General features: G+C 41.2%; 1 protein-coding gene across 5 annotated transcripts in view; it reads right to left on the reverse strand.

Moving 5' to 3' along the window:
• Positions 1-2241: 2241 nt before the first annotated feature.
• The window catches only part of LOC108024646 (uncharacterized), a 59221-nt gene continuing 46623 nt past the window's right edge, over positions 2242-14839 (reverse strand). For 2 of the 5 annotated variants that reach the window (XM_050888471.1, XM_044091922.2), the window contains 4 exons: positions 10389-10578; positions 9630-10022; positions 8395-8548; positions 2242-7626 (listed from right to left, as the gene is read on the reverse strand). In XM_050888471.1, the coding sequence (XP_050744428.1) occupies positions 7597-7626; positions 8395-8548; positions 9630-10022; positions 10389-10578 (767 nt within the window). In that variant the 3' untranslated portion in view covers positions 2242-7596. The remainder of the gene's footprint in view (positions 7627-8394; positions 8549-9629; positions 10023-10388; positions 10579-14839) is intronic. The other 3 variants (XM_044091920.2, XM_050888472.1, XM_017094698.3) reach the window with 2 other exon arrangements.

Here is a 14839-nt window from a genome sequence, read left to right on the forward strand (position 1 = left end):
AAATTATGAGGTGCTTTGTATGTTAATGATATTGTTGTGTATTGGAAACTTTTTTTGCGAGTGACCCAATTAAAGGCTGGGGGCATACTTTTTGGGGCCAGGATATGTTGTCAGCGCATCTGAGTGGAGAGACAAAACACAAATGCATATCTGCTGTCGAGTGGCATTGTCGCCTGCCAGCTGCATTGTTGCTCCCGTCCTGTTCGTCCTGTTGAGTGTCTAATCTGCTGCACGAGGATATAGGGATATGGGATGTACGCTGTGGAGATGTGGATATGTGGCTATGGAGCCACTCAGCTGGCAGTGAGCTCTGCATGCGGCCACACAGCCCGATATGCCGTGCGGAATCGTGCTGAGCGTAAAAATCCTCAGTGCCCTGCTATTTGCGCATTTCCGGTTTCCGTCGCACAGCTGCACGTCCTGTTAGGAACCCCCTCAGCTTGCCCCTGTCCCTGGCATCCGGCTGCAGCTGCTGCTGATACATTCTTTATATTCTGCAAATATCCTGTTATGCAGAAAATGCTTCTTGCCACCGTGTCGTCTTAGTGGAGGCGACAGGCTTTCAGCCATGGGAATTATTAACTAAACATGCCGTCGAGAGCCGTGGAAGGCTAAGCTGTGGCATTTCGAAAACGAGGTTATGGGATATATGAGCACGATGTTCGTCCATTTGCCCAGATTCTTTGGGATTGCCGTAGGTGAAGTGGTAAACCATTACAGTGGATACGTACACAAATAGTCCAAGTAAATCAAATAACTCAATACCTTTAATAATATAACCCAATAACTATGTATTCTTAAAAGTAATACTTTGTATAAAGGTTAGTAATATCCTTTTGCTAAACACAAAATGTAATATCTGAATTAAAGTCATCGGATAGGCAAAGTCCTGCCAAAATACAGCTGTGATTTTGCGCACCCATCTAATTGTATCCCTGTAAATGTACTTAACCGTATGTACACAGCATTTCCTAGTCAAACAATCTATTTTTTCCTATGCCCCCTTCCAGGAGCAAGGTTAAAATAAGCAATGGCTTGGATTTCACTTTTTATGCTGCCTTATTTTTTTAGGCAAAGGAAACCAGAGCCAGCATCTGCACGCCTTAAAAAGCACAGAAAAGGACGAGGGTTGCGAATGACACAGTGAAATCAAAGTCAAATGTAAGTAAATAAAACATATTGTTTCTCATATAGGAAGACATTTTGCAAAATTACGCCGATTTGCAATGCAAATCAAACATAGCGCCATTACTTTGCTCACACACACACAGAGACACAAAAAAGAAAGTGAAAGTAACGCATATGTTGCTTAAAAATGCAGCCATCATGAGATCCTTCAGAGCGTGAGTGTGTGTGTGTGCGCGAAATCTTTGTGATAATAGACACACTCACACGCACACAATAAATATAAATGGGGATTCGCATCCGTGTGCCAGTCTGCTGGTTTTAACCTGCGGCAAAAATGCGAAACCGGAGCCAGCAGTCGCGACACCAAAAAAAGGAAAGAACGAAAAACAAACAACAAAAAGAGCTGGCGAAAAAATATGTTTTAAACATTTTCCTCCAGCTTTGCATTTTCCAGCGCCAGTCCTTTCCGCTGCCACTTTCCCTTCAGCATTTTGTCGCTGTTCTGTTTCTGTAAATTTTTGATTTGTTATTGTTGCACGTGTTGTCCTTTGCCTTTGTTATGCCAATCCATCCTTGGCGGTCCGACTGCGAGGCAGGTGGCCCGGATCTCTGTGTGCCCCATCCGGGACATAAATGTTTTTAACGAACTCACCTGTGGGGCATACGCATAAGTAGCAGAACGTCTTCTCCGTGTCACCTGTACAAATGGAGAGCGGAGCGCTCCTCAAAGGAAAATATACGGGGAAGATGAAAAACAACAGCAGATAGCGTTGGCCAAAGGCCCCGAGGGAAATGAGCAGCCAGCCGGGGAAACTGTCATATGCAGAGATCATAAAGTAAACGAATAGCATAATGTAAAATCATCATTCCTGATTTTTATGGGCGTACCAAATTTAAAAGTAGAACATGTGAGGAATTTTAACTGATCTCTAATAATAAGTTAAAAGATTTTCAGGTTTAGTTCAAGTTCTTTAACAAAAGATTTAAATGACTTTAACAGAATATAAAGAATATAAATTAGTCCATTATTGATTTATTTATCTAACTTTAATTTTTCCTAACCCAATGAATCCTTGCTGAAAAAGGTCTTAGAAATAAGCACACAACGACAAGTTTATTTTTACAAAATTTTTTTTGTTCGTTTTTATTTGTTTTCTTTCAATATATTTATGTATACATAATATAATTTTTGTTGTTTATTCGGTATATTTACTTATTTTCATCATTTCTATGTTGCAGTTGTTCTTTGTTTTTACTTCCCGCCTGACTCTTCACTTGTTTGTTATTACACTCCTGTTTTTGTGTTATTTTTGTGTTTTTTTATTTCGATTTTTTGTTTTTGCCGTCACCTAAGTATAATTTTTCTATGCATTTCGCCTCCTATGGCCTCCCAGCGTCTCTAGCTCTAAAACCACTTCCCCCACTGGTCGGGGTCACCACCAGACCGCCTTTGAGGGGCGGTGGCTGGTGACCTCCACGCTTCGCTGACATTGTTGTATAATATTTCGCTTGCATTTCGCTGTCGGGTTATTCGGGTTTATTTGGCGCGTTGGTATACAAATACGCAGCCAAATTATCCTGGTTTTTATTTGTTTGTTTTTCAACTATAAATATTTTTCCTTTGAATTTCTTGTTATGCTTAATTTGATTAACTCTTTTAATATTCGTTACGTTGTTTCACTTTTGTGTGTGTGTGTGAGTGTTTTCTTATGCAAATGCCGTTTGTATGTGTGTGTGTCTGTGTGACTTGTGACGCCGTATTTAAATTGTATATATACTTCCGTTTTAGTGTATATTTAATACTTAGCTTATGCATTAGGTTTCCAATTTTCGGCTTTGTTCTTGCTGTTTGTTTTTTGGTTTGGGTCTGCTCGTTTTCTCGGCCTTTATATTCCGCTACAATGTTTTCGATTTTTTCATCCTGTTTGCCTTTCGCCTTTGTGTTTTCTAGTCCTTGTCCTAAAACACACTCAAACATGCTTAAATTTCTACAAAATATTTGCAATACTGCAGTCGATATCTATACTTTGTTTACTTTAGTTATTTGCTATTTACTTATCATATTTTACGTCTGTATATATATATGTGTGTATATATATATATATATTGTTCGTATAATATCGATATCTATGTCTGTGTCTATTTCGGTATCTGTATCTGTATCTGTAGTTGTTTCTGTATTTGTATCTGTGTGAGTTCTGTCCTCGTGTCGAATGCCATCCAAAACTTTTTTGGTTCTAGCTTTTGTTTTTCCTTTGATGTTTGTTTTGTTAGCAGCTTTTGGTTGTTTGCTCATCGTTTGATTTTTTCTACATTTGCATTTGATTTGTTTACAATCTTAGTGTAATTTTAATTGCATAACATGCCCTTCAATCCGTCTGGTTTATTGCACAAAAATATCCCGGGGTTGCTAGCTCGGATTATCCAGAATTTCAATTTGATTTGCTTTGGTTCTCGTGGCTAGTACTTTAAATATAATGTTCTGTTCTGCATCTCTGTGTCTGCCAGTAACTTAGATACTCCTGCATTATCCCTGACTGGTGTGCAATCGAACTTACTGGGGAACACACTCAGATATCGGATACATAGTATGCACTGCCATTCCACGTTGAAGGGTCTGCCTGCATGTAAATATATATACTTGTTTTGTAGCTTAGATAATACTTTTATTTGATTGATTTTCGGTTTCACCTTGCTGCAACTGGATCTCGTTAAAATTTGTTCTCCCCTCGCTCGGTTTAGTTTAATTTACGCTATGTGCCCCCACATGCATCGCCTGTTTTTCGCGTTGCGTGTGGTAAATTTAGCTAACTGCTCCTGTTTCAGCACTCCAGTTAATTACACTTCGAATTGACTAATTGGTAATTGTAGTTTATGGTTAATAACTGCAATCGTTTCAGTGTGTAGTTGGCATTGACTCCAAACCGAATTAGTAACTCAAAGCGAAGGACTCGGAATTGAATTATGCTCGACTAATGGTGGCAATGGGCTATGATCGGAACAGAACCTGAGTCGATGAATAATAATAATCATCATCATCATCCGGCAATAGAGTGCAGCTACACGGTATTTGCTCTGGGAAAATCCCTCTACCAGGATTAGTCCTTCTCTGCGGTATATGTGACGTGGGCTTTCATGTGTATAAATACTTTGTATATGTTCATATATATATATATATATAGACGTATATAAATGACTTAGCACGTTTTGTAGTTACACAACATAAATACATACAGTTACAGCTGTTATTCATATTTATTTTTAATGTTTTCCTTTTTAATAATTGTATATTATTTAGTTCGTCGTCTTCGTCAGCTTGTCTTTATGTTCATTACCTTCCACAGTTAATTCTTATTTAGTTTCCAACTCTTCACTATTTCTACGTGCCAACTACCCATTTTAACTCTTTACTGATATGTAGCGCAAACATTAACAAACAAACCGATAATATTTTTTTTCCGTTTTTTTTCTGTCTTAACTATAAACTTTTTCGCTCATAAATGGTTTTCTCTTCTCTGTTTTTCCTAGCCAAATTTTTGTTTCCTGCAAAACGGTCTTTTAAGATTATTTTATTTTATTTTTTCTTATTTTCGTTTGGTCAACAACATTTCAAATTTTTGTTCTCGCATTTTTTTCTCACTTCAACAAAATTTCTAGAAAATAAAGTAACAACAAAAAATGCATTTGTCAGCTTCACTTCACTTGCATTAATCCGGCCCAATCCCGCCCACTTTAAAATCACATCTACATCTAAGTCGCATGCCATGCGTCTCGTAGTTTCTCTAAGTTCTAGTGCTAAAAACATTTAAATATACAGTACGACTGCCCCCAAAGACTACATGTCCTGCTGATCCACAGATCCTTGGCTAAAATCCCCTGACCCCTCTTATCGTACTGAGTGAGCGCATCCTACAAATATATATATTTGGATATATTCCGGCGTGGGTATTATCGATAGACATTTACTGGTGCTGGGGGCCACACCCGAGTAACTAAATGCTCTGATCCGTTAGCTGCGAAAAATTCCACTAAAAAATGACATAACAAATTCCACGCTGCCAATTCGCTGGGGATTGGGGCGTGTCAAATGCAAATCAAGCCTCGTCCCTTCGTCCTTTGCAGCTTAATTGTCCGATACGCACGAAAATATATGCGACTGCGATTGCGATTACGTTACGTATGCGTATTGCTATTTCTAGTACTTGGGATTTGTTGCTGCTGTTGTCATCGTTTTAATTAGTTTTCATTTCGCACATCTATTTGTGAGTTATCATCCAACGCATACAACACAATAAACAATAAATATCATTTACCATACGCTGCTCGCATCTAGTTTTTCTTCTCCGTATGTGATTGTGAGTGTTCGTTTGTGGTGTGAGTGTTTTCTATACTGCCCGTATATATACGTTATATAAGCATGTTTGTTTAATGCATATGCTGTGTATACTCTATGTACTTATCAACCAACGCTAAGTCTAGGCTTTACCACTTTACATTTATATACTCTACACTTTTAGTTGTATTTACCATAAGACTATTTTTATGTTTCACATTCATGTACTACCATCTGAAATTCTCGATCCCTATCGCGGGTGTGTGTGTGTGTCATGTTGTCTATAAGTTGATTAATGCTTGCCTTCTGGGTATCGTTATCGTTATCCTGTGTCCTGTGACCTGTGTCCTGCCAAACTGTCTCTGCTTACGGGCTGCAAGTGTGTTTATTGGCTTATATGATTAGGCGATAATATCTACTTTATTACGGCTATGCTCGATTAGCTAATATCAATTAATATCATTCGATGGCATACTTTGATTGTTTTCAATATACTTTACTTGTGTAGGGGCCTTCTCTCTGTCTCTATACCATATATATATATTATTAGCTACTTGGATATTCTGTTTGGTTATCGGTTCGGTTTCGGTTTGGTTTAGTTTGGTTTGGTTTGACTTGGTTTGCTTGTTTCGGGCTTCCTTATCGCCTTCGTTCGGCCTAAACAACAGAGAACTAACACAACAAATTTGCAGCTAACCATTCCTCTTCTGGCAACTGAAATAAAACCATAAACGTAACATGTACAAACATGGGTTAATACTGGCGTGTTAAGGAGTAAGTTGTTGGAGGGAGTTTGAAACATTTTTGCGGCTGCTTTTTGTACAAGGGGCTCTCGTGAGGCGCTTGTTGAAAGTGAAGCGAAAAGTCATAATGGATTAAGGGCTACGAGTCGGATTTCAAGCAAATCATGGGGCTGCGGGGCTGGCTGGACTTTCCTGGACTTTCGTACGATTACTATATACTCAGATACTTCGAACTGCGAGTGCTGGTGAGACCGTGTGAGTGTGCGTGTGTAGGAACCTGTCTTTCGATTGCTGATCGATCACAAATCGGTGTGAGTGCGTGAACTTTCAGTTGCATTCTATATAGGAAATGATAGCAGGACATGACGAGCTAGTTGGCCAATCAACTGCACTTGCTTCGATAACTGGCAGTTCTTTCTAAGCAGTATCATCTATCATAGTTATAGGCACTAGTGCTAAGTGTGGGTGGTTGAGTGAAAGTGCTTTATCTTTTTCATTTCCCTTCAAGCCATTTAGCTTCCACACTCTGTTCAATTACCAACACTTTGTGGTGTGCAAGAGTTGGATGGCTAAAAAAGATACACTTTCACTCGACCGGTGAAAGTGGTGTACGAGTGTGTGTGTGTGTGCTAAGCTGAGCTAGAACCAAACTGCGCAGAAAAGTAGGCAATACAAAGTGATGCGGGTCCTGGTGTGAGATGAGAGGGATAATGTGGGGTTAAGGGCGCTTCGCATACACACAGACGCACAAATATTTACTTGCATACATGCGAGCCTGTCTGTGTGCGCGTAATTAATTTTAACGCATTTTTAATTATGTTTATTTTAATTTAATGCCGCGACTGTGTTTAATTTAGGCCGCTACAACCCACTCGATATACGTTCTCCGTCGACCAAATTGTATTCCCCTTTTTTATTTACGCTCCTGCCGCCTTCTTCAATTAATAATTGTTATTATTTTTTTATACGCGCCGTGCTTCAACACATTTACATAAAGCATTGTGTGATGTGAGTGTGTGATGGTGTAAGCAACTAGGGTTAAAAATATGTTCGCTTCTTTGCCTTTTTTTGCATATACATTATAATTGTTTGCTTCCCCCGATGCTCATTCAACGGGCGTTGACAAATAATTATGCTCTAGTTGTTATATATATTTCTAGATATATACTTTTGTGGGTGTGGGTTTTGGATTTCGGATTCGCGCTTGCTTTTGTTTCTGGGGTGCAGCTCTCTAAAATCGCCAAACTTCAAGTTGCCATCAATTGTTTTGCAATTTGTGTGTTCTGCGCTTCGCATTTTATTTACAGCTCAGTTTGGTTTTGTTTCTGTTCAGAAAATTGCAGCTGTACTTAAAAATTTTGCTTTGGATTTTCGGTATTTGGCTTTTGGCGTTTACTGTGCCTGCAAGAGTAAAGGATAAACCTTAAAAAATAATATGGGTGTTAGTAAGAATTGGAAAAAAGTAGTAGACGGAATAAAAGTAATTGTAATGCAAAAACGTGACTTGTTTCTCTTTTCACAACACAGATATTTTAGATGCAATAATTAATTCTATGGACAATGTTTTCCAAACCGGATGGGCTTGTGAGCGCACGGGATAAACAAATAAAGTGAACAAACTAATTGGCAAATATATTACACTTAAAAATGCCGAATTTATGGCAAGATTACTAGGCAATACATGCATACGAATGTTACATATTTATTATCCAAATGTTTATTTTAATATTCAATATATTTGGTGTTCAATTGTTTTAGACCCTCTCCCTCGCTTTGGTATAATGTTATTTAATCAAAAACATGCATGCATATTGACAGATTACAATTGTCTCTGTCCACATTCGATATTCAAATGCAAAAGAATAATATTAGCAGGCAAAGGCATTCGAATGGCGATGGAATATTTTGATAGCAGCCAGAAATATGTACGCATTTCGAGTGCACACACAGCTGCCGAGCAAACAACCCATCGCACACCCTAACGAACCGAACGAATCGAATCGCATTCAATTCAATCGCATCGAATCGAGCGCACTACAACGGAATCCAAAATACATTCAGAACTTTCAACAAACGTAGTAGAGATGCACGAAAAATGTTTCAATGTTTCGGGCAATGCGTGTAAATGTATCTGTAGCTGTATCTGTGAGGCTGTGTATCCGTACGCGCACTTGCGTGGGCGGCACCTACCTGTGGGCTCACTTGGAACTGCTGTATCGGATAGGCCACCACGCCGGCGGCCTGCGGAATGGCGGTGCCGGCCACGCCCGTTGCCAGCTGCTGGGCAGGTGAGATCTGCGCCTGGGTGACGCCTTGCCAGGTGGCCGGAATCTGCACTCCCATGCTGCAAGGAGAAGCCAAAGTTTCCAAATATGAGTATGTGCTGGGAGAAAATTTTTGGTATCCCAATTTGTCAAGTTCTAAAAAAGATAGCATCCCATTCTAGCAACTAAAATATCATATCTAGCAGTTGTCATAGAAATGCTAATCATTCTTCTAGAAGAAAAATTCCGAAAAGTCCTAAAAGACCATCCCAAAAATATTTTGATATTTTGGTTTCATCTTAATCATTTTTTTAAATATATAATAGGTACATTATCCTGTTGGGTCAGGGATTTAAACACAGTTCGAGGAACATTTTATTTTAATTTTCCTATTTATGCTATTCAACATTTCTTCGAGTGCACAGCTGCTGCGGCATTACTGCACTCCCTGATCCGCCCATTGAAAGTCCCCGGAGCGTGGTGTGCGCCACAATTATCACGGGCAGTCGCCGGATGGCAAGGGGACGCGAGACCAGAAGGGCCGCCAGTTTGGGGAGCGGAAAACAAAATTTACGCGACTGCGATGCAAATAGCACGTTATGTTGACAGCCCGACGGACGCGGAAATGTATTTCATACGGCCGCAGACCGAGGACGGTGCAAATGAAAAACTTTCGCAATTAGCAAATGAATTCACCCATCCGTCATGCTGTCGTTGTTGGTGTCGTCTCTGTTGTTGTTTTTCCCGATCCCCGGTGGCGGTTCAATCATTGCACAAAGTACACAGATGGAGCTGGTGGCGTAGGATTGGAATCCAGACACAGCGAGACAATAGTTCAAACTTAAAGTTGGCAAAATAATAATGATACTTGCATTTTTAAGTGGAATGTTTTCGGATTTTAAATTGTTTACCAAGTTTTACAATAATTTATTCAGTATTACATCGTTTTATAATCACATTGGCTTAAACTTTTCGCACATTAATAGCTAGATTTAACCCATACTTTTCTCTCCGTGCAGATTTCCGTAATTCTGCTCACCCGTAGGGCTCTTTCTGGCCCAGGCGAATCAGCTAATAAAATTATTGTGTGCCAATCCTATGACAATGGATGACCTAACCCCTGCCAAACCCCCACTTAACTACCACTTAACCCCCACTTACCCCATGTATCCCTGCTGATAGCCGCCGTACTGGCCGAAGTGATAGCCCTGGATGCCCTGCAGGAACTGGTTCTGCACAGCGGCTGCACTGGCCGCCGCCGGGGTCACCGCGGCCGCCGTGGCCGAGGAGGCCGGATAGGTGGGCGTGGGCGAGTACCAGCAGCCCGTGGCGGCCAGCTGCTGTCCGTAGGCGGCGGCGGCGGCAGCTGCGCCCACTCCGTACGGGAAGCCGGCGGCAGCGGCGGCGGCACTGTTCAGCGCCTGGGTGGCGATGGTCTGCGCGTTGTTGGGGTCACCACTCTCCTTGCCCCACGAGCACTTCACGGGCTGGGCATTGATCTCCGTGTTGTGCACGCCCACGATGGCGTGGGTGGCGGCCTCCTTGGTGGAGAAGCTGTCAAGAAAATGGGGAAAATTAATAGGGTACATCCAAAAAAATATGAAAAATCAATCAAGTGGAAAATGGCAGGTGTCAAATTATATAAAATGGGACTTGTTTTTAAAAAATTCTAGTTAAAATTGAAAAAAAATTTATTTTAATTTATATGAATATTTTTTTTAGAAAATTTAAAAAATAAAAAATAATCAGAATACTCTAGAAAGTTTTAAAAACTTCTAAAAGGGAACATGGTTCTTTCATATTTTTTGTTATATTTTGCTGCATACTTTTAGACGTGTTTTTAAATGATTTGAAACCTATTCAGTTAATTGGTAAAAATGGCTGAAGGCTGGATTTCTTTGTAATTTGAACTCAACGTACCGCACGAAGGCGTATCCCTTGTCCTTGAAGACGCGGATCTCCTGTATCGCGCCGTAGGGGGCGAAGGTCTTCTGGAGGACCTCCTCGCTGAGGGCGGTGAGGGCGCTGTTGACGCCGCCCACGTAAACGGTGCAATTGGAGGGACTGCTCTGATTGTAGACCTCGTCGAAGGTCAACGGCTTGATGTTCTCTGTGGGCGAAAAAACGGGGGATATATGAGTGGGGGTGTGCGATGGATTGGGCTTTAATGTTGCCGCCTCGAACGACAATTTATGGAAGGCCGTTTTTCTGTTCGACTCGCGTTTTTATTCGCCAGCTGCATGATTAATATGCAAATTAATTAACGGATTTACCCGCAACAACGGCAGCAACAACGACGCAACGAGAGCAGCCTCGGCAACGTTTTGGTAATTAAAATAACCGCATGCACTTAGTCAATATGCTTGTGTGTGTGCGGTTCCTACACGTCTGAATGTGTGTGTGTGTGTATGTGTCAGGGGGATGGAGGGGGCGTGGCTGCAACACCATTTACCGTTGCTTTCTTGTTGTTGCCGTTGCATATTTAAAATTGTTGCGGTTGTTATTGCATTTTTTATTATACGTATTTTGTGGATATACATTTTTCGTATGCCGTTTTATTGTCGCCATGCTTTTTGCACTCACTGCACTGTGGGGCGTACACTGCACTCCATACATATATGGTAATGGTCTGAAACAACCCCACATTGTCGTTGTCGTTGTCGTTGTCGTTGCCCTGATTGTTGTTCCGTATACGCCATGAATGCACGTATTTGTATGCAAAAGCTACACTAATTACTTCCTTTGAGGTTAAAACTAAATTTGCACTTTTAAAAATAATGTCAGCTTCGCGTGTTTATGTCTTTGTTTAGCTTTTCGGTAGTAGTATTTCCACAGCCACGCACTGTATGCCGGGGATTATAGCCCTAATGACAGTTGCATAGATATAGATCGATGTAGTGCGGGGGGCGGGCGATAAGGACATCGAGCTGAGAGAAGAGAACTTTGTAGGTCCAAAGCCTACTTAACATGGCCTGTTAATGGCAGCCAACTCCTGGCCATTCCCCCCTTTTCCGCCCATCAAAATGCCACTGCAGGAAGTCTGGATTTCTGTGTGTGTGTGTGCGACTGGTTTTTGTGCCGCCTTCGACTGCGCAGCAAACATGCCAAAGAAAACACAAAAATATGGCTCAATGACATGCAACAGGATTGCTGCACACACACGCCACGAAACAACAACAATCACAGTTCGCTTTGCCCCGGCGAGGGTGCAGCCGAAAAACTGGGAAAACTAACAAGCTCGCAAATACTTTTGAAAGCTTTTGCCACAAATGTATGCGCTTTGGCCACGCACACACGCGCAAATAAGGACTAGGGCACTGAGAAAAACTTCATTGACTATACAGAATATTTCAATTTAATTTTTGAAAACAGCTCTACCCAATTCGAATTGGAATGTGTGGTATTATTCTTAAAATAAAAAAGAAACTAATTAAGCAAAAATAATACTTAATAGATTTGTATAGTATATTGTAACGTGGCTTCTATATAATACCAGACAAGGAAAATTGCAAAATAAAATTTTAAAAATATTTCTTGTCTATTTTTTAAGTGTCCTTCTCTAAGGACTTGCCGAAGAAAACATAGCATACCTTGCAGCAGCATGTTTCACTAATTTGCACTTTGGCTTTGTGTGGGGTGCCTTCACCCCGCCCCGTATTATTTCCACTTTTTGTTTTCTCTAATTTCTTTTTTACGCTTTTAAATAGGTGTAATTAAATTTTGAAAATGCAACCAACGAGCCCCGCATATTCACACACGCCCTACGTGCCTGGGGGCCTTGGCGTTTGGCTCAACTTGGCCAAGTTTCATGTCCGCAGCAAATTAAAGCACTTTCGGCCCAGTATGGCCATAATTATCGCACATTTTTGTCTACGACAAACCATGTGCATTCCCATTTGCCCGTTTCCATTCCAGCAGGAACGGGGGCAGACACAAATAATTGGAGTCTGGTCAGCCCGAGGGCCATTATGGGGGCAAACAGCGAGTGCCGGCGGCGCTGCGGCAGGTGCTCCCATTTTTCCCGGCGATTTGAAATTTTAATGAGCAATTATAGGCATGTAAAACTAAATCATGAAATAATCACCAAATCATTAACATAAATAATTCACCATTTTACACGCAGCAAAAACAGCACGAGCCTTGAGGACGTGGCCGACACTTGAGTACATTCAAAAGTAATTAATATGCATGGAAATGCTTTTTCAACAGGGGCGGTTTTTTCAGGCAGACGTCTCCAACGGGCGTGGCAGTGTGGTAACTGGAGTGGTAGGACCCTGCCATAGAAAGCACCCAATCGATAATGAGAATTTCTATACATTTATCTAGTAAAATTGCCTTATAGTATATCTTTTTTACTTGCAAAAATCATTTTAAAATTTTCATTTGCCCTTCTTTATATGAAGCTCAAATTTAACTTCTTTCAACCCTCTTCATATTTTCTTTACCTTTACCCGAAGGAATCTACATTTTCCCACAACCTGAACGCATTGAGGCATTTAAACTTTTACTTAATTGTGCGCAGCTCTGCATAAAATGTTGATTTATTGCGTCAACTGGCAACTGCCATGTAACGAGTTCGCCAAACTCCAACTTTTGCAAATATTTTCCCTGCGAGTTGGCCAATAAAGCACCCACACAGCCGGGTCAAAAGTCAAATAGTTTCGGCAAAGAAATTTGTCATACAGCGGCGTTGTCCTCGTCTTTTGTGCGGCGCTGTTGTCGGCATATTGTTTCTGGTTAATTAAGTTATTACCATAATGAGCTTGCAGGTATTTCGGGCCTTATTTATGGCCATGCACTGTGGACTAGAGTCGCTGGGTCTAGTTTGACAAAGGTAGAAACTTTGCAGGAACATTCCCTTTTTCTTGGGGCAGGGAAGGGCCATAAAAAAGGGCCGCGGCAAATGCGTTTGTTATAAACCTCTGGCGAGGAGGAACGGGGTCGGAACAACTCTTAGCCGGGGACGAAATTGCAAAGCGTCGCCAAAATTGTCACAACTGTAAAATGCGCAATTGCGCCGGATCGTAAATCTTGTCGCAACAATGGGGCAGACACATGAGTGGGCCACTAAACGCGGACGGACGTGAAATGTGCAGCCTGCTTAAAACATAAAAATGCCGGGGCCAACTGGATGGGATTGCCAAAAGAATCGAGCAAAGTGGCTGCGTAAAACATGAAGTAATGCGAATGCCAAATGCGAAATGAGTTGAGTGCTACAAATCGTAAAGTTTCGCCAGCAGTCGCTAGGCGGGCCGTAAAACCTACCAAAACCATTTTCCATCCCCTGCATATGTGAGCGGGACATAAAAACCCTTTAGCGATTGTACGGGGTTCTGTACTATACGGCACAGAGTGCCGACTCAGTCCATCGGGGCGATCAAAAAATCAAAATTATTTCGCTGTCAAATTGCTAATAATAACTTGTATTACCACTACTACCCCTCAGTAATTTTACTTTCCCCCGCCATAGAGCACACACAGAAGAGCAGACAAAACCGTGACACAGTCAAATAAACAATGAGACCAATAAAAATACGCTTAAGCTTTCATAGGCGTTTTTTATGACAACAATATAAATGCAAAGGGAAAATATTATATTCGGAAAGGTCCCCCTCTGCACCTCCCCCACACTTTTCCGAACCCTTCAACAGTTTTCGGGCCTTTGCACGATAAATTCCACCTTGACTCCAACTATTTCCCCGAAATACTCGTTGTATAACCCTGTTGGCGAGGGTGTGTGTGTGTCTTTGAGCCCTTTATGATAATAGTTTCGTGTTGGCAAAATTTATTTATCTGATTCGTTCCGAGTCTACGGACGCGTGTGTCTGTGTATCTAACAAATAAAAATTATGTTAAAACATGCAAATATGCGTTAAGTTTTGATTTATGAAAGACAAACGATGGGGAAGCCCCGCTCGTGTTTGTCCGCTGTTAATAATGATTACGCCCCGGACTAAGTATATAGTTACGTTTGGGGTCGTCGGCTGTCTGTGCGGTTGACAACGATCCGTGGCCATAAATTGGGGGGCGTGTCGCAGGGCCCAAATGAAAATTGATTTGCCGGCCCTAATTGAATGCCTCTAGACGGGGTTTTCTTTTCTCCACTCTTTTCCCCTGTGCTAATTGAAAAAGTTTAAACCAAATTGGGTACAGCCCATTACGGAAATTAAGCGCGTGCGGTTAAGAAAGGACAAAAATATTACGAAAACATAATCTGGCAGAAAATTTGTGCGACGTTTATAAATAGCGAGCGGTTTTCCTGAGCCCCCAACCCCACTTTTTCCACCCCGAGATTTCCCAGCATCACTTTTGGCCCTGGCATTGTGCCTGCGTTGGTCTACCTTTGGCATTCATTGCCATAATTTCCTGTA

Source organism: Drosophila biarmipes, chromosome 3R, assembly GCF_025231255.1.
Source record: "Drosophila biarmipes strain raj3 chromosome 3R, RU_DBia_V1.1, whole genome shotgun sequence".
Classification (NCBI taxonomy): domain Eukaryota; kingdom Metazoa; phylum Arthropoda; class Insecta; order Diptera; family Drosophilidae; genus Drosophila; species Drosophila biarmipes.